Genomic DNA, 17,845 nt, shown 5'->3' with positions numbered 1-17,845 from the left:
CGCACATTGAGTTGACACTTTCAGTGACTTGTCCACCACCACCCCAAAATCTCTCTCCTGATCTGTCATAGACAGCTCAGAACCTATCAGCCTATATGTGAAGTTTTGATTTTTTTGCCCTAATGTGCATGACCTTACACTTACTGACATTGAAGCGCATCTGCCATTTTGCTGCCCATTCTGCCAGTCTGGAGAGATCCTTCTGGAGCTCCTCACAATCACTTCTGGTCTTCACCACTCAGAAAAGTTTGGTGTCATCTGCAAACTTTGCAACCTCACTGCTCAACCCTGTCTTCAGGTCATTTATGAAGAGGTTGAAAAGCACTGGTCCCAGGAGAGATCCTTGGGGCACACTGCTTCTCACTTCTCTCCATTGCGAAAATTGCCCATTGTCACCCACTCTGATTGCTGGTCTCAACCCAGGAGAGGACCTGTCCTCTAATTCCCTGACTGTGGAGTTTTTTCAGTAGCCTTTGGTGAGGGACCATGTTGAACGCCTTCTGAAAGTCCAGATATATAATGTCTACAGGTTCTCCCGCATCCACATGCCTGTTGACCTTTTCAAAGAATTCTGTAAGGTTTGTGAGGCAAGATTTACCCTTACAGAAGCCATGCTGATTCTCCCTGAGCAAGACCTGTTCAGCTATGTCAGGGGTCGGCAACCTTAAACACTCAAAGAGCCATTTGGACCCATTTTCCGGAGGAAAAAAACCTCGGGAGCCACAAAACCCTTTTGACATCTAAAATGAAGCTAATACTGCATATATAGTTGTTTTTTTACCTTTATGCTCTTATAGGTCCCATTTTTATAACGTAGCCCACTCTTGTAGCTTTTAGTTAGTTTTGTCATACATTCTTGTCCTGTGTTTTCAGGTGCCTGGTCCTCTATGGTGTTTTGTCTGATTCCAAGGCCATTCTCTGCCTGGAGAATTATGCCCACTTTAAGAAATCAGCTCCCCTTCTTTCCCCCAACAAATGACCTTGGTTCTGCCCTGCAGTCCTGCTGGACTCCACCTCCAGGGTAGCTCACCTGTTAAACCTGCAAAGGTCCTCTCTCCTGCCAGCAGCCTCCCACCACTACAGCAGCCCCTTGGTCCTCAGCAGGTCTTGGGCACAGCAGCCACACTTCAAACTCCAGTGTCTTCAGCAGTTAGTCACAAAGTCAGTCAGAGTATCCAAGGCAGTGTCCAAAGTCAGTAAGCCCAGTCAGTCACCTCTCCTACCTCCAACCTACACCCCCTTCCTCAGGTGCCCATTATATCCCTGAGGGCCCTATTGCCTTCAAGTGGCTGCAGCTGTGCAGCACACGCTGCTGGATGCCCAGGCCTTACCCTTAAAGGGGCCACTGCTGACACCACATCTACCTCCTCACCAGATCTTCCAGGATTCCAATACATATGGTGGTTATGACATCTGCTTATCTTACATGGATACTAAAGAACTCCCCCCACCTTCCAGAGGCACCCTGCTGGAAGGAAAAAAGGACACAGCCTCCAGAGGTGGGGAAAAGAAGGGGGGGCAGCCACAGGCCAGCTTCTGCCCTGCCTGCCTGCCCTCCCTCCGGTTGCAACCCTCTCCACACTATCCTGGGAGTAAGCCCCATTGGCTACAATGGGACTTCTGAGCAGACAAGTTGGTTGGAGCTCTCAGGTTGCAGTCCTCTCCACACTTTCCTGGGAGGAAGCCTCACTGACTACTTGTGAGTAGACCTGCATAGGAGGGGGCTGAGGCTGCAGCCCTCCACACCTTCCTGGGACTACATTACTCTCGAACAGACCTGCACGGCCCCCCACTCACCCGTCCTTGCGCTTGGCCTTGAGCAGGCTCCAAGGCTGCCATCCCAGGTGCCCTTTCCTGGGAGTAAGCTTCATCCGCTGTAATGGGGCTTACAACTGAGTAGACACACAGGATGTCTCCTCAGCTGTGGAGGAAAAGCCTCTCCTTGCACTGAGTGGGGACCTGCTCAGGGAAAGGCAGGCTGCAAGGGCGAAGTGGCTGAGGAGGGAGGCTCACGATTGGCTGGTCTGTCTGCCAGTGAAGGGCCCTGAGCCATTCCAACAGAAAAAGCCAGGAGCCTGCTGGATGCTGGAGAGTTGGGGAAGGGAAAAACAGGGAGCTTAAGCCTGCAGAGCAGGCAAAATTGAAAAGGGAAACCAATGCGGGGCAGGTGGGGGTGAAGGGAGAGGAGGGCAGTGAGCTATGGGGGCGGAGGGAAGCAGCCTGCCCTCCCAACACAGGTGCCTCCTGTTAACCCCTTTGCCACTTTCACCTGAAGGAGCCACAGCAGACAGCTGAAAGAGCCACCTGCGGCTGTAGAGCCACAGGTTGCTGACCCCTGGGCTATGTGTTTTGAGATCCTATCTTTGATGAGGCATTCCACCGTCTTACCTGGTATAGATGTTATGCTGACCGGCCTATAGTTTCCCAGGTCCCCCTTTTCCCTTTTTAAAGATAGGTGTGACATTTGCTATCCTCCAATCTTCTGGCACCGTGGCCGTTTTGAGGGACAAGTTGCATATCTTAGTCAAGTGATCAGCAACTTCATTCTTCAATTTCTTAATAACAGTAATGGCTATTTTATTCTCTAATGATCTAAAGTATTAATTGGCCTTCACAGCTGCTGTACACTAGATTAACACTTTTATCAAGCTGTCCACCACAATGGACCTTGTTTTGCTACAGAGGCCATTGTAATCTTGAATATGTGAAAGTTTGATTTACCTCAATGTGCATCACTTTATACTTGCCCTGAAACACATCTGCTATCCATTTCCTCAATTTAGAATCAGAGGTGGAAGGGGCCTAATAGGTCATCTAGTCCAACCCCCTGCCTTAGGGAAGAAAACCTTTAGAAACTCTCCATAATCTATTCTAGACTTCACCACCCAGAAATGTTTAATGTCATCCACAAACCTGGCTACCTCACTGCTTATCCTCAACTCCAGGTCATTTATGGACAAGTTGAGAAGCACCACTGAAGACCCATGCTTGGGGTATTCTTTCACCTCTCTCCACTGTGAAAACTGCCCTTTTATACCCACCCTGTCTCCTGGTCTTCACCCAGTTCCTAATCCATAAACACTGCTCAGCCATGAGACTTCCTGGGTGACCTTGGGCTAGTCACCATCACTCAGCCAAACTTACTTTACAGAGTTGTTGTAACACCCTGAGATCCTTGGTGCAAGGACACTATACTAAAAGTGTGAAGGCCTGTGGTGAAGGTTTATGTCAAAAATCTTCTGAAAGTCCAGATACATCAACAGGTTAAACATGCCTATTAGCATTTGCAAAGAATTCTAAATTGTGGGGACAGTAGGACCGAGACAGGGCTCTTGTACTGTCATTGCCTAAATATGAACACTAGTAACACAAAGAAATGGAACCCAGATCAAATCAAATATTTATTTGAACAGATGTAATCTAGTTTAAATGTTCAGTGCAAGAATTACAGTGGTTGCAGACAAAGCCTCTCACCTCTTAGCCAATGCTTCCAAGGTTTCAGAAAAGGTCTAGTGTTACATATCCACTTACAGGTGCAAAAGGAAGAAACTAATACATAGCAGCATCATACCCAAACTTTCTTCATTCAGTAACACAGCTTTGACTTGGTCCCTCTATAGACTTTGAGCTGGGAAAAATATCCTTTATTTTCATTGGTTTAAGCCTGGAAAATTAATTATCTTCAAGCAACACAGAAAGCTTGCAAAGAATACAAAGGCCAGGGAAAACCAAGAGGCCGAAGCAAATGTGAGCCATGACACTACACAAACCAGTCTTATGTATACAATCAACTTCAGGAGTCTTAACTTAAGAATCAAACTTTATACAAGCAATACTTGTATTTGTGTCAAACTTGGTTTGTGTCATTCCTAAATTATACTCCTATATTAGAGCAGAATACAAGAACAGGATTCTGACAATGGGAAGACAACTTGGATATGGCTCAACAATATTTGGTGACTCCACCAAACATGGTTCATGGTTATACAGGACTGGGTCTAATTTAAGAAATTATAAACAAGAAAGCTGGGTGTTTGGCAATACTTTGTGGCAAATAACTTGCCATCTGGTGTGGGATCCGAGAAGGCGATTTCATCAGTCGTCAAATAAGAGCCAAATAAGAATGTACGCCTGAAACAGAAGATTTTTTTGTAAAAACAGAAATGTTTTTACAGTGCAGGTTAATTACCTAGCTTCCCCCCCCCACCCCACCCGCTTATTTTGGTCAATTAGTGGCTTGTTAATGGTGTTAGAACTAAAGACATCATTTTCTGGATTGAGGTGTAGAAAGCCTTTTCTCTCATCCCTGAACACTGACAGCCAGCATGTAATTGTCTGGGATGATTAATCAAAGAGGTTTATTTTCTTTAAGGTTTGTACAAAAATGCTTTGTGCATAGTCCGTGGAAATTCAACCCTGAGCATGAACTGGTCTTTATTAGCACTAAAGTGAGGAAGCCACCAGAGCCATGGGATGCTGGATGGGATGACACAAGCATCTGGTCCCTCTTAGTTCAAGCTAAAAAGCTGGCTGCACCCAAGTAAGGCATATCTGGTAGCAAGAGTCTGTCATTGTATTCTGGGCTCCAGTACTAGCCCATTATACCTCCTTACCTGACCACGTCCACCAGACGACTGGCTATGCCCTTTCTTCGCATCAGGCTGAACACCCAGATTCGGCTGACTCCACAGATCACCTTCTCTGGCTTTGATGAGCAGCACCAGGCACGATGATGCTCCAGGCTGTTCTTGGTAGGAGACTCTGAGGGTGGCTCTGAAATAACTCGAAAAGCCTAAGGAAAATGCAGAAAAGAGGGTGGTAGGAAGAAAAGGGAAACAGCAGCAAACCTGTAACAAATTATACCTTGTAAAGTCTACAATAAAAGCTCCCATTCTCTATTCCCACCTTGTAGCTGTTTTTACATTCTGCTGCCATTTTGTTATTTTATCATTCATTGTTACCAATAATGTTGTATATTGTTTCATGGTTTTATTTATTGCTGTTTTTATTGATGGTTTGTTCTCTGTTTTAGTATTGCCTGCTGCCCCTCAATAGCTATTTTATGCATAGGTCTACTGCAAAGATTTTTTATGATAGCTGCTTTGGGCACCCACATCAAAGGGGGAGAGGTGGGACAGAATATAAACATAGGATAAAATACAATGCTCAAAGTTCCTGGAGCTTATGTTAGTTAGGTTGTCTCAGCAAACACAGCAAAGCACCTGTCTATTCTTGTTTACAGATTCACACTGAAAATTATACATTAAGCCATTTGGATACTAGATAGGGCTGATGAAGAAGGCTCATGCCTACTGTTCTTGAACTCACAGCTACCTGGTATAGGAACATGTCAATAAGCATATCCTTTCTGAGGTTACCTGTAATAGCAAAAGCCTCAGAAGAGCTATGCCAGCTTACAAAACAGCATTTGATTCTCAGACCAGTGAGATGCAAATTGAAAGATTAAAGATAGATTCATTCTGGCATACAGGGTCAGCAGAGTAAGTGGGCATGTGTTCCATTTTTTCTAGCAATAATTTCCCCCGCCTCCTATGCACACTCTAAACCATTTTACATTTGTGTGCATCCTGATCAAGAGGACATGATAATCAGAATCCTGTTTTCAGTGCATGGGTGTCCTTTGCAATGCCTACTTCTTCACAGTAAAGCCAGTTGCCTCACCCAAACAATGATGCACACGGCTTGCCCTGACCTCTCTACTTTACTAGTTGCACACCTGCCTGACTGGCTCAGCAATTAAGCAGCCCACAATCTTCTTTTCATTGGATACAAACAGGTATGTTTGTGTTGGGGTTGGATGGGTCAGCACCACTTGTTTAAACCCAAGTTCATTATCGACAAACTTCCGTACATCTTCTGCCTACACAAAGAAAACCAGACAAATATAGTTACTAAACTGGATGAGTCTCAACTTCATCCACAACAAAGTTTCCAGTTTTATCACATTTATGTCCCAACTTTCTTCCATGGTGGACCAAGGGATTCCCTGGCAGCCTCACATCCAAGCACTGACCAGTCCAGATGTCCTTAGATTCATCGAGGTAGCTTTCATCATTACATGTCCTCAGGGTACACTTGGGACTACACACACATCAAGCCACTCTTCCTTGGAGCAATTAGCTGTGAAGCCGATGGGGACGATAATACACTCTTGATTAAATCCTAAGCGCTAGTCAAGTTCTGGTACAAGAAGCAAGTTGTATCTATTTAGTAATAGCCTCCAAAAGGGCTTCTGTGTGAAGGCTGCAGTAACAAATACAACAGAGCACTTTGTAACTCCTAAAGACTAGCTAATTTATTTCAGCATAAGTTGTTGTGGACTTCAGTCCGCTGATGGGCTGCATCTGATGATGTGGACCATAGCTCACAAAATCTTGTGCTGAAATAACTTGGTTAGTCTTCAAGGTGTCAAGATGCTTTGTTATCCGATTACTCTTAAACATGTGGCCAAAAATTGCCTCCAAATCCAACATATTTTGCTAGAGATTAAAATATTTAGTTTAGAATTCAAACATTCAGTTTTAAAATGGTCAATTCAATGAGGAGAAAGCTAGAAAAAGTAAAGAACAGAAACAAATAGGTCAGGAAGACCTACAGTTTTCTCTGTAAAGAAAATTGGAGCACTAATGTATGATAGCTCTTTATAAAAGCACAGATGTTACTGTATCAAAAGGGTGCATGAATAGGGAAACATTTATTCAAGATGCAAGAATCTTGGACCACTTGTAGTGAGATAGTAGTAGCGGCTCTGAAACAAGCAAAAGTAGAACCATATTAGGAGAAGCTAAGCTTAGATGAGTACTTTGTACAGCACCTTTTTGGTGGCATATTTTGGATCGTCCTGCAGGACCAAAACAACTTTCCCATCCAAGAATTCTGTAACCACTCGCTCATTTTTCCAGCCCTATCAAGAGAAAAAAAGAAAAGGGATGTAGATTTCTAATGGCTTCACATAAAAGAAATCACAACACATAAAATTATGACAAAAAGGGGCAACAATTCCCTCTCCCCAATGTAGGAGCTAGATATAGGAAAAGAGCAATGTATATAAGTTTCATCAAGCTGGCTGGAGTTTATGCACTTGTAGAGAAAAAGTAGAACAAAATATTTGTAATTTACATAAACCAATTCATTTCTTCAAGTGTGGAGAAATCACTAAAATGGGAAAATGGCTACCAAAACCATACAGCTTAAAAAGATATTCTCAGGGGGACAAAGTCTCAGAGACATTGCTTGAACTTCATTGATATTCAGATGGCATATAGTGGAGAATGGGTGGAGATAATGTATCCTACTAAAACTCAACTATTTTCTGATTAGCTCAAGTAACTTGCAATAAAGTTTTGAAATGTTACTTGACCCAATGTAGTTATTCCCACACATCTGAACCTACAGAGGAGGAAGAAAAATCAAATATGGGGTCTACAAATTTAAAATGAATTTTTCCTCTCCTTGGTTACCCATGTTAAACAATTGCAGCACTCCAATTCTTTCTGCAGCAAGACACAAAAACCACCCCAAGGATGCAAAAACAATTTTGTAGAATTTCCAGCTATCTGTTGTATAGCTTTAATAGTTTCCTGGCATTCCCAATTTCTATTACATTTTATAAAGTGCATTTCAGGGGATTCTATTGGTCAGAACAAGATTCAAGAAGTGTATTCAGAAAGGTACTGCAGTACTCTGGCTTACCACATATTTCATTCCCCCAAGAAACCTCTGATGATACTGGATGTGCTGTGCTTCATCCTCTGGGTTGGCAGCCGAGTACACCATGCCACATGATTTGCAGACCATAGCACCAAAATGTTTCTGACCAGCATCCTGCCAGGGAAAAAGGCTATGACCATTTCACATTGTGTCAGTCTAAAACCACAGGCAGGAGCTCTAGGGCATTTAAAGTGCATGTAAGGAAAGCAAGACATGGTCTTTCCAGCACCTACAAAATTGATGTTTCCGCTCAGTTTAAAGGAACTTTACACTGAATGGCATTATGATTGCTCTTACGACCATGAACACAGCATACAGAAATATACTTACAATAACCATTTGACCTTTCAAGTCTTTGCTCAGTTCTTTTGTCTTCTTGCTGGGTTTTAGTATAGTAGGAACCATTTGCACAATGGGACTGAACTCCACCAATGAAGACTGCTCATCGGGCAGAACCTGTGACCTGAAATACATTTATTTATGGCACTTGTATCTCACCAACATGGCTCCAACAGAGACATTTCATGGTTCTCTCTTGGCTAGCCATTCCCAAGAGACAGATGGACAAACACCTCACTCTGGATGGTTTTTACAGGAGAAAGATATGCAGTGGCTCCTCATGGAATCCAAGCACCATTCAAAGTGCTTGTTTTAACCTATGCAGCTCTTCTGTGCTGAAGAGATCAGATCCTGTTGTAGTCTTTCCTCCCAAAGAAGGTGCTCCAGTCCTCTGATCATTTTGATTCCCCTCTTCTCTGAGTCAGGGTTCCACATTCCATACCACCCTGAATGTTATGACCAATGTCAGGGTCTAATGGGGAGGAGGAACGGACATGACTTTTTATGCCAGGAATAGTACAAAAACACTGAGGAAACAGGGACTTGCTGTTGAGCACACTGCTACAGTTCTGTTATTTGGGCTTCAACCCACAGAAAAAAGCTTCATTAAAAGCTGTTTAAGCTTTTAGCCTGAAAAACTTTCCCTGTACAGGCATGAATATTATGTGTTTAAAGAATTTATACCCTGCCTTCCAAAAGCTCAAGGCAGCTTACCATAGGCAATAAAGTTGATCTAAAAATAAAATTATAAACAAATTAGAGCAACTTTGGCATACCTTTTTTTGTTGCTGGAAGGTGTACTAAACAGAGGACAGATATAATCTGCAAAAGAGGACATTGTTGGGGGAAAAGAGGAAGGGAAAGAAAAAAGAGAAAACAAAGCTTTGAGAGTTCTAGCCTACATTCCATGAATTTTGTATTTGAGAACAGGGCTATTTATGTTACATTTATTCTCTTTATAGGCTGGTCTTCCACTCAAGTACTCAAAACAGCTCACAATGAAATCAAATAAAAATAGTTTGTGCAAATTATTGTATTTAGTCTCATTCTTAAAGTCAGTTTGAGAATCAGACCCTTCAAAAGCATGGTGGATAGCCTGTATGTGCATACTGCTTTATGTGTATGCGTACAGTGTTCTTATGCACCTCAGGTCCCAAATTTATGAGACCCCCTTGTATACAGGAATTGTATTGTTTGAAAAAGAGTTTTAAAATATATTTTATATATACATTGATGCAATTATAGCACAGTACCAAGTTTCATACTGTGTATAGCTATATCTATATTGTGTATATAGATATATCTATAAAGTGTAGATATATATACATCCTTTAAATGTATGCTCTAAAGAGGAAGGATCCATTGATCTTTATTTTTGATTATCAGGGCACAATATTCTGTATAGTGTTCACTACAATTCCTATATATTTAATTTTTAAGAATAGTTTGGACCTTCCTGAATAGAGCAAAAACACTACTTCCTATCTCAAAATCTCTTTATATAGGCAATCTTATGCATTAGGACAGTGTGACAAGCTATTCTAAACCATCAGCCCTCACAACTAGCAATTAAAATCCTTGCAGAAATTACATTCACAACTAAAGGTTAACACACAGATCTAACATAAGGATCCAGAGTAGCAAATACAAGCAGTAATACCAGTATCTCATAGCCCAACATGTCTTTAATATTATTAACAGTATTTATATACCGCTTATCAATGGAAAGTTCAAAGCGGTTACAGAGAACGGATTAATAGGAGTGACTGCTCTCCAAAATTCCATAAACTACCTTACTCCAACCATACATGTATTGAAAAGCAGTATATATTATTATTAATAATAATAATGTTCGAAATTCACATCAAAATGACAACAGCTGATAATTGTATTTGTGTGTACATGTACAATCATTATCAGCTGTGTTGTCATTTTGATGTGTATAAAAATAATAATAATAATAAAAGTTCAATCACACTTGCCAAAAGTTGTTAGAAAAATCTGATATTTAGTACAATATTGTGTTGTAAAGTATAATTCCCAATTGGGAGATGTTGAAAATTGTTTGAACATGATTTGAGAAGCAAGTCAGTCATACCTAACTTTATGGCAACATAAAGTTTTACAGGGACTTCTCTCACAGTCTCCACATTATAGTACTTACCCTTAATGGTCTTATTAGAAAGCTTACAGGTAGTACCATTCTCATGCATATTTCTGGATGATCCATGTGATATTTCTTCAGAGGTCTGGCAAAAAGAACATAAGTCACATTTTCATCAAATGACCCAAGGAACTTTAGGACTTAAGGCATGGTGCAAAAGCACACAAAGCAGCAACCTTGCTGAAGCTCAGCAGATCAGGGTCTGATCCATTCCTGGAAATGATACCACCAAGGAACCCTAAACACCACAGAATTTAATGGGACTTACTTCTTAGTAGCCATGAATAGGATTGCATCAGAGTTCCACAGACAAACAGCAGGATATAAATGTAATAAATGTGCTACTTATAACCAGTCCTTGCAACTAACCTCTTGAACAAGCAAAGCATGATCAATCCAATTTCAAAACAAACATTTATACATAATACATATCCGTCAACAGCAAGACTGCACCAGTCTCCAGGTTTGTTTTTTCAGGCAACCTACTGAAAGAAGCCTGTCACCTTGTTTTGGTGCTCAAAATAAACAGACTGACCCCACACATTTCCTCCTGAGAAGGGTAAAGTGCAAGTAATCCCTCAGATGTAAGTAGTGATTCAACAAGGAAGAGCCAAAGAAAACATCTTTTCATTTCAAATGTCCTCCTAGTTTAAGAGAGTCAAGGGTTTTATAGATACAGCCTTATTAAGAAAATCAAACTAAGGCATGGTGACCTTTGACCCTAGACTGTAAAGTCATTTTAATACTATAGCATATACACCATGGTAAAGAGCAGCTTGATACCATTTGTGCAAAAGGTTAAAAGTCTGGCTAAAAGCATAGAAATACAGAGAACAAGGACAAGCTGCTTGAAGAAAATTATTTTTAGCAGCGGTTTGCTAGTTTCACAGAAGTTACACACTTTAGAGTTTAGAAAGGGAGTAGCAACTAAGGCAACAAGGAAGATAAGACTCCTTCTTGGCAGACGCACAAGTCTGGCCAAGGCCATCGCCATGCTTACTGCCAGTGCTCACTTCTTTATTCTTCCAAGTTTTCAAAAGAAGGAAAAACATATATGAGGACATATAATATATATAGGCTTTGCTTTAAAGTGTAACCAACATATATGGGGACATATGAGACACATGGTAGTGATTAGAAGAAAGTCTTAAAGAACCAAAATGCTTGATTTTCAAAAAGCTTTAAAAAAACTAGACAAAGGGTTTAACATTGCAGACATCCTTATCTTAGTTGGCAAGGATGTTCTTGGTAGACACCTGCAAGCGATGAATTTAGAAAAAGGATACATTTGATTAGATAACTGGGAACATCCTTAAGAAAGTCTTTTGTTTGAATTGTAACTGAAATGAAGGGGTTGGTGCAGTAAAGTGCAGGGGGGGGGGAGAAACAGTTTGCTTGGCATGTAATGTCTGAGAACTTGTTTAAAGGAAAATGGGAGAAGGATTTCTTAAAAAGAAATCACATATGCAGAGAAAGTTTTGGCTTGTTTTAAGTTAAAATATATAAAAGTCACAAGAAGCTAGCTGAAGCCTTAGCTCAAGGTGCTGGGCAACCACTAAAGAAATATACACCATTATACCCTTAATAGGTAATTGGTCACAATAGACTAATAAAATTAAGACATATAGTAAAAAACTGTTAAAAGGAAGTTTAAAATTTCACAGAGGTTTGCAGAGGGCCCTCAGGGAATATACTAAGCCCAGGAGAAAAGATGCAAAAGAGATAAGTGGTTCAAGCAAGGCCATCCTAATTAGGAAGGGTTTGAAAGGAATATATGTCAATAAAAGGTTAGAAGTTCTGCCAAATTAAGGTCTTCACACCTGTGTTTAAGTGTTTGTGTATTCTCTTTAATGAGGCTAGTACAAAAACCTATTTTCTCAAAAAAGTCCCTAGTTAGATTAATAAATGTGAGTGAGGGTCAGTGCTGGATGGAATAATATTACAGCAAACCCTACTGGTTTTGGAAACTTTTGGAAATTGTGTAATTTTGGCAAAGTTTTAAGATGAAACCCCACCTGTATGTAAATAAGAGCCAATCAAAGGTTTTGCTCACTTGTTGCCCACCTATTTTCCATCTTGTATGTAAATGGTATTTTATCTATATCCTTTTAAGAGCCCCATTTATGATGTCAAACTTTCAGCAAATGAGAAGTCTAGATTTTCAGACAAAGGATTGTGTGGTATAAAGGTTAAGGACCAGCATTCAGACGGGGTCCATGCTTTGGACATGAGTCCCGTGGACCAATTGTATACAATTTAATAAAAGCCTGTGAACCTTCATCCCTGTGTACCGAGTCGTTCTGAGTTGCTTATCAGAGTTGCTGATTGGCCTTGCAACAAAACAAGCAGCCCCAAGTGAGCCCATGTTTGTCTCTATGTTTACCATATTGCCCTCAGGATCAGGCAGGCTACAAGACTGTTTGCCAAATGCTCTACTAATGTGGAAAAGATTACAAGAACTCTAGTATCTTGCAAGTCACACAGGAAGGACATCTATCTCTTCACACATTGTGGTTGGTTGGCAACCTTCAGTCTCAAAAGACTATGGTATAAGCCTACAGCACCCGGTATTCCCAGGCAGTCTTTTTCCTAGGGGAAAGTCTAGCAGCCTATATATCGCTCCAATAAAATGTGCATTACTGCAAGCCAAATGCAGCATCAACTTTCACAAATTCTACATACAGTACCTGGGTCTCAGTGTCAGTTTCTTTTGGAGCTAAGGTTTTCAAGCAACCTGAATAAGAAGTTTGGAGGCTCCCGGTTTCTTGCAACAGGTTTAATTCAGACATAATATCTGTGTCCTGGCTACTGTTATGGGTCAATTTCTCCTTCTTCTGTGACTCATTTGTAGGGCTTCCCTTCCTGTTTTTGGTGGACGAGTGTAGCTGTTTATGGGCCCTGCATGTGTCCTGCTTCTCTTTTACCATGGGTTCGCTGGCACAGTGGGGGAATGATGGAGCTGAAAGCACTTTTTCAGAGCCAGAGTGCCACTTCTTCCCAGTGGCAAAGAATGCTGCCCCAGTTCTGAGTTTTAGCACTGGCTTGAATTTCATGCTTAGGACTCTGAATGGAGCATCCATTTTCTTTTCAATAGCACAGTTAGTGTTTTCTTTCCCTGTAACGGATTTGGGAGGGGCCATATCCACTTTGGCTTTTTTGCTGTTCCTTGATAATGTCTTGGCCTGTCTGGAAGCAGCAGGGCGTTTGGGTGCTTTTGAGTTTGTCTTTCTGGCTGTTAGCACCTTCACCTGTACTATCTCTGTCTTGTTGGCAGTAGGTAGGTTTCCACCTTCATCTCTCAGACCAAGTGAATGGCTTTCATTTGTCAGCTTCCTCTCCAGTAGGCTTTGGTACTGCTTTCCTTTACTATAAAAGGAGCTGGTGGGCACAATGGAATTGTATGTGGCACCAGTCTTTGGGGACATGGTCTGTGGGAGCCCCCTTTGCATTCCCTGTGGCACGTTGGCTCTCTGTAGTGGAGAAGCATCAAGCTCATGTGATCTGGTAGATCTTTGATGCAAGAAGTGATTTTCTTTATCTTCATCTTGAGAAGTAAGCAGTAGCTTTTTTGGACTGCAACCTAAAGTCATCTTCACCACAGATGGTTCTTTATTGAAATCTGTCATCAGTTTCTTTACTGGGTTCCCATGAACTGACTGTAAACTAAAAAAACCAAAGTTAACGCATATATACATATTTTACAGAATGAGTTCTGGTCTGAATATAGCTTCAGAAGTCATGAAACAACAGACTATGAATTTCTTTGTGAATACAAAACTACTTTCAAGTGCATAAATGCCTTTGTAGACCAAATCTAAATGAAATACTCCATCAATTTTCAGACCCCAACACTGCCCCTCTAAACCAAGAAAATGTTAAAACTTTTCTGGTCTTAAATCTACAAAATAAGACAAATATTGAGAAAATCCTTTCACTTTTTTGCATGCTTAAATAGAATTAAATAGAAATGCAAGGGAGGGCACCAGGATGCAGGTCTCTTGTTAACAGGTGTGTTCCCTGGGCCATTTGGTGGGCCACTGTGAGATACAGGAAGCTGGACTATATGCGCCTATGACCTGATCCAGCAGGGCTCTTCTCATGTTCTTAATTGATAGTGTATTATCTTCCTGAGTTACAGATGCCTGCATCTCTGAAGACGCAGTTCCGTCCTCTGCAGTGCTTCTGTGCAGTCACGATAGTGCTGGGCCAGCAAGAGTCAGCTTGCTATGTACCTATGTACAATTTGACTTCCAGACAGTCCTATAGAACTAGTACATACGGTGGGGACAGTGTGAATAACTTTATTTGTTTTGTAGCATTCCAAAGCAAATGAAGAGCTCTCCAAAGACGTATCTGTGATTTGATTCATGCTCCTCAGTTGATACAATCGGCAGGCTCAAGGAGGTGCGGTGGGTGGGGAGGCAGAGCCTCCCCACTGGAGTCCTTTGAAAAGCACCGCCGCTGTGTGAGGCACCCAAGCATCCACAACCCACACGCTCCAGTGGGGAGGCTCTGCCTCACCTGCCTCCCCACCCACTGCACCTCCCTGAGCCTGGCGATTAGTATCATGGGGATCCAAAATTCCAGATATTTGTATGTAGAAGCCTTACCAGTCCAAGCTGCGCTTTCTTTTCCTTGGAGTAACATGTGCCATGTCCTCAGCAAAACACCTAAAGCCAGAAAGATTTACACATTGTGGTTAGAATAAACTGGAACCAAGGTCTATACAGTATATCTCTTCCCTCTTTGCTTGCGTGGCTATTGCATCTCTCTCTCTCTCTCTCTGCCTGTGCCATCTGGGGAAACTTAACCTCTTCCTGCCCAGCCCACAGGTATACACATTTGATCCCTGTTGCATATATGCAACGTTCGGCAGAAGTGGCTTCTGCTCCATTACCCCCTGCACGTGAATGGGGCTCCTGGCAGGAGGGGAAGCAGAGGGGCTTGCTTAGTCCCCACAGGGGCTCAGGGGCACCAGACACCAAGACCCCCCCCCCCAAGGGTGCCTCACACCAGGTAGCCTCGCTTGCCTCAGAGGCGCGGCCTCCTCCAGCCCCGCAGCCTGAGAGGCTCCCTGAGGCGGCTCCTGCTGGCAAGGAGAAGGGACACCAGGGGCGTTCAGGCCCAGGCCCAGGCCCAGGCCCAGCCTCAGCCAGCCGCCAGCCTCCCGCCCGGCCGGCCCTCTCCCACTGCAGCCTCCCACGGAGAACCCAGCCCCCAGAGCCTCACCTCAGGCACAAACAACTCTAACCCCATCCGCAACCCCTCACACCGAGGGTTCTTCCGTTCAAATTTCCCCGCGCGCGCCCCCTCTGCGCCTCTGATTTCTATTGGTCAGCCATTCCGTCACTCAGCGGTCCTCCACGGTCATTGGCTACCGACTCAACCAATGATTAAACTCGCCGCCTCAGGCTTCACAGCGAAATTCCGCCTTCAGCAGAGCCGGCCAATCAAATGCCTCAGATGGGAGGTAGAATGAAGACGAAAAAATGGGCGGCTTGGCTTGGGGCGGTGCTCCTTGGGGATTGTAGTTGACACGCCGGGGACAACCATGGAGGCCACCCACGGAGGACCCCCTGGATCCAGGACCCGCGACCGGAGAAGCCTGGCCTGGCACTGCTGGCCATGTGCAAGGCGGGCGTGAGCGTATCTTGCTCTAGCCTTGAATATAGTGACGTATGGACTTCCAACTCACCCCATGTAACCCCCTGGAACGGACCTACATACCAGACTTGAATGCTCTGTGTTTGTGACTGACAATGCTCTCTCACTGTATGTAACCGTGTTCTGGGATCTTATATTTGCTATCCAGTTGTTTTTCTGTTTGTGAAACTGAAACATTTTCTAATAAAAAGTTAATCTTTAAGGGAGACTGCTTGCTCAGGGCTGTCAAGCTTGTTTCATACAGAGGGCCAAATAGTATTCATGATACCTGCTGAGGGCCAGAAGTGATGTCATTAAGCAGAGATGATGTCATTAAGCAGGTCATGACCAGAAATTAGCACTTTGTTCTCACTTAGGAACTGCAAATGCCAAGAGAAAATATGCAAATCTTGAGCATAGTTTCAAGATATGGGAGAGTCCAATTATCATGTGGGCTGCCCTTTCATTATTGGCACCTCACACAGCTCAGCTGCTGAGAGCAGCTGGCTGCGGTGCTGGGAGAGCCTGAGGGTCGGATAAAGAGCTCAGGGGCTGCATCCAGCCCCTGGGCCGTATGTTTGACACCCCTGGGCTAGTAATTACAGTAGTTACTTGAACCCCTCTATTGTCGTAGCTCCATCTGGGTGGATGCAGACCCTATGGGATGGTGGCATGTGTCTCCTTGGGGTGGGTGGGAATCACAGGCAATGGCTGTGGAAGGAGGGGGGGGTGGCCCCAAGCCAATCCTTGGACCAATGTTGCTGCAGTCTCTGGAGTGAAAAAAGACCCAGAGTGCTGCCTCCTGAACCTCTTGCCACATTGGGGCCAGCCTCCCAGTCTCCAACAGTCTCACTCAGCACTCTTCTCCCCTCCACAATACCTCCCAGCCCTCCTCTTCCTATTCCCAGCCAAGGAGTGGAGGGAAAAGGAGCAGCAGTGGAAACAAGCAGGAGGACAGAGAGGATCGACTCTCCCAACAAACCTGCTGCCTGAGGCAAGTGCTTCAGTTGGCCTTATGGATGGGCCGGCCCTGGTCACTGTTCTATGCCAATGCTGACATGAATGACCACTGCATTTGGGGAGAGTCGTCCCCCAGGGCTGTTTCAGGTCCTGCTGCACTAGATCTGCCAAAAGGTGAGGAAGACACCTCAGTGGTCTGCTGCGGCCAACTTCCAAGGTGCTTCCTTTATTAAAATTGCTTGTATCTCCCACAAACTGGACTCTGTTTTGATAGTATCTGGAGATGTGCCCCTGTCAATCTGCCAGACCAGTTGCTATGGATTCTTTTCAAGTTGTTTATTCTGTGCATGACTTGGCCATCCATGTGCCTGCTTGACCCATGCTTGCCATGGCTGATGAGAGTTGTGTGGGGAAGATGACTGGTTGAGTGTGTGGGAAAGGCGATTAATGCATCTTCTGGAGAGGGTGTGGTACTATTCTCCCTTAGAATGGGAGCTGTCCACCCTCTCCAGAAGAAACCCTCCCTTGAGCCCACCATGCTGTATAACTATGGACCCACTCTCTAATCTCCCTCAAGAACATATTGGCATCCCGGCTCCAAGAGTTGCTGAATAATCTGAATCAGATTATCTAATCAAAAAATCTAATCTGAAACAGATTATCTCTAGTCATTTCAATCTGTCTTTTGGATGGAAATGGCCTTGGCTGACCTATCACACCTCATAGTGCATACAGAATAAAACACCAGTGTTTTATGGGGAATTTTGTGTATTAACTGGAAGTCACAGCTGGGCACTCAGATATAAATTTTAAAAATATATCTTCTACTCCCTCAGAGCAGTTTACCCTGACTCCACCCACCCACTGCCTATTCCAGGCTTCCAATCTTTCCTGCTCCACCACTACCTTGGTTTCCATGTCCTTAAACCATAAGTTCCCCATTCCTCCTATGCTCCACCCAGCATAGCTAGCCGCCTAGCTGTGACTCATCCTTTTCCTTAAGTTAAC

The 17,845-nt window shown here is 43.4% G+C and overlaps 1 protein-coding gene across 1 annotated transcript; it reads right to left on the bottom strand.

Moving 5' to 3' along the window:
* Positions 1-3,776: 3,776 nt before the first annotated feature.
* Positions 3,777-13,759, bottom strand: ESCO2 (establishment of sister chromatid cohesion N-acetyltransferase 2). The gene is made up of 9 exons (XM_066612005.1): positions 12,922-13,759; positions 10,235-10,319; positions 8,847-8,892; positions 8,062-8,194; positions 7,714-7,845; positions 6,836-6,925; positions 5,738-5,881; positions 4,614-4,792; positions 3,777-4,131 (listed from the first exon to the last, which is right to left on the bottom strand). Exons 1-9 carry the CDS (start codon positions 13,681-13,683, stop codon positions 3,999-4,001), a joined length of 1,704 nt encoding a protein of 567 aa, XP_066468102.1. The 5' UTR covers positions 13,684-13,759; the 3' UTR covers positions 3,777-3,998.
* Between the last annotated feature and the right edge of the window lie 4,086 nt (positions 13,760-17,845).

The sequence above is a fragment of the Tiliqua scincoides genome, chromosome 1 (assembly GCF_035046505.1).
Source record: "Tiliqua scincoides isolate rTilSci1 chromosome 1, rTilSci1.hap2, whole genome shotgun sequence".
NCBI lineage: Eukaryota > Metazoa > Chordata > Lepidosauria > Squamata > Scincidae > Tiliqua > Tiliqua scincoides.
Note: the sequence above shows the minus strand (reverse complement) of the source record. Positions and strands in the feature narration are given on the sequence as shown.

Coding starts and splice junctions, on each gene's coding strand:
- ESCO2 (XM_066612005.1), bottom strand. CDS start 13,683: ATGCAAAGGGGGCTCCCACAGACCATGTCCCCAAAGACTGGTGCCACA. Junction 10,320..12,921: donor AAACTGACACTGAGACCCAG/GTACTGTATGTA, acceptor TCTTTTTGCCAG/ACCTCTGAAGAAATATCACA. Junction 5,882..6,835: donor CAAAATATGCCACCAAAAAG/GTGCTGTACAAA, acceptor TTCTTTGTGTAG/GCAGAAGATGTACGGAAGTT.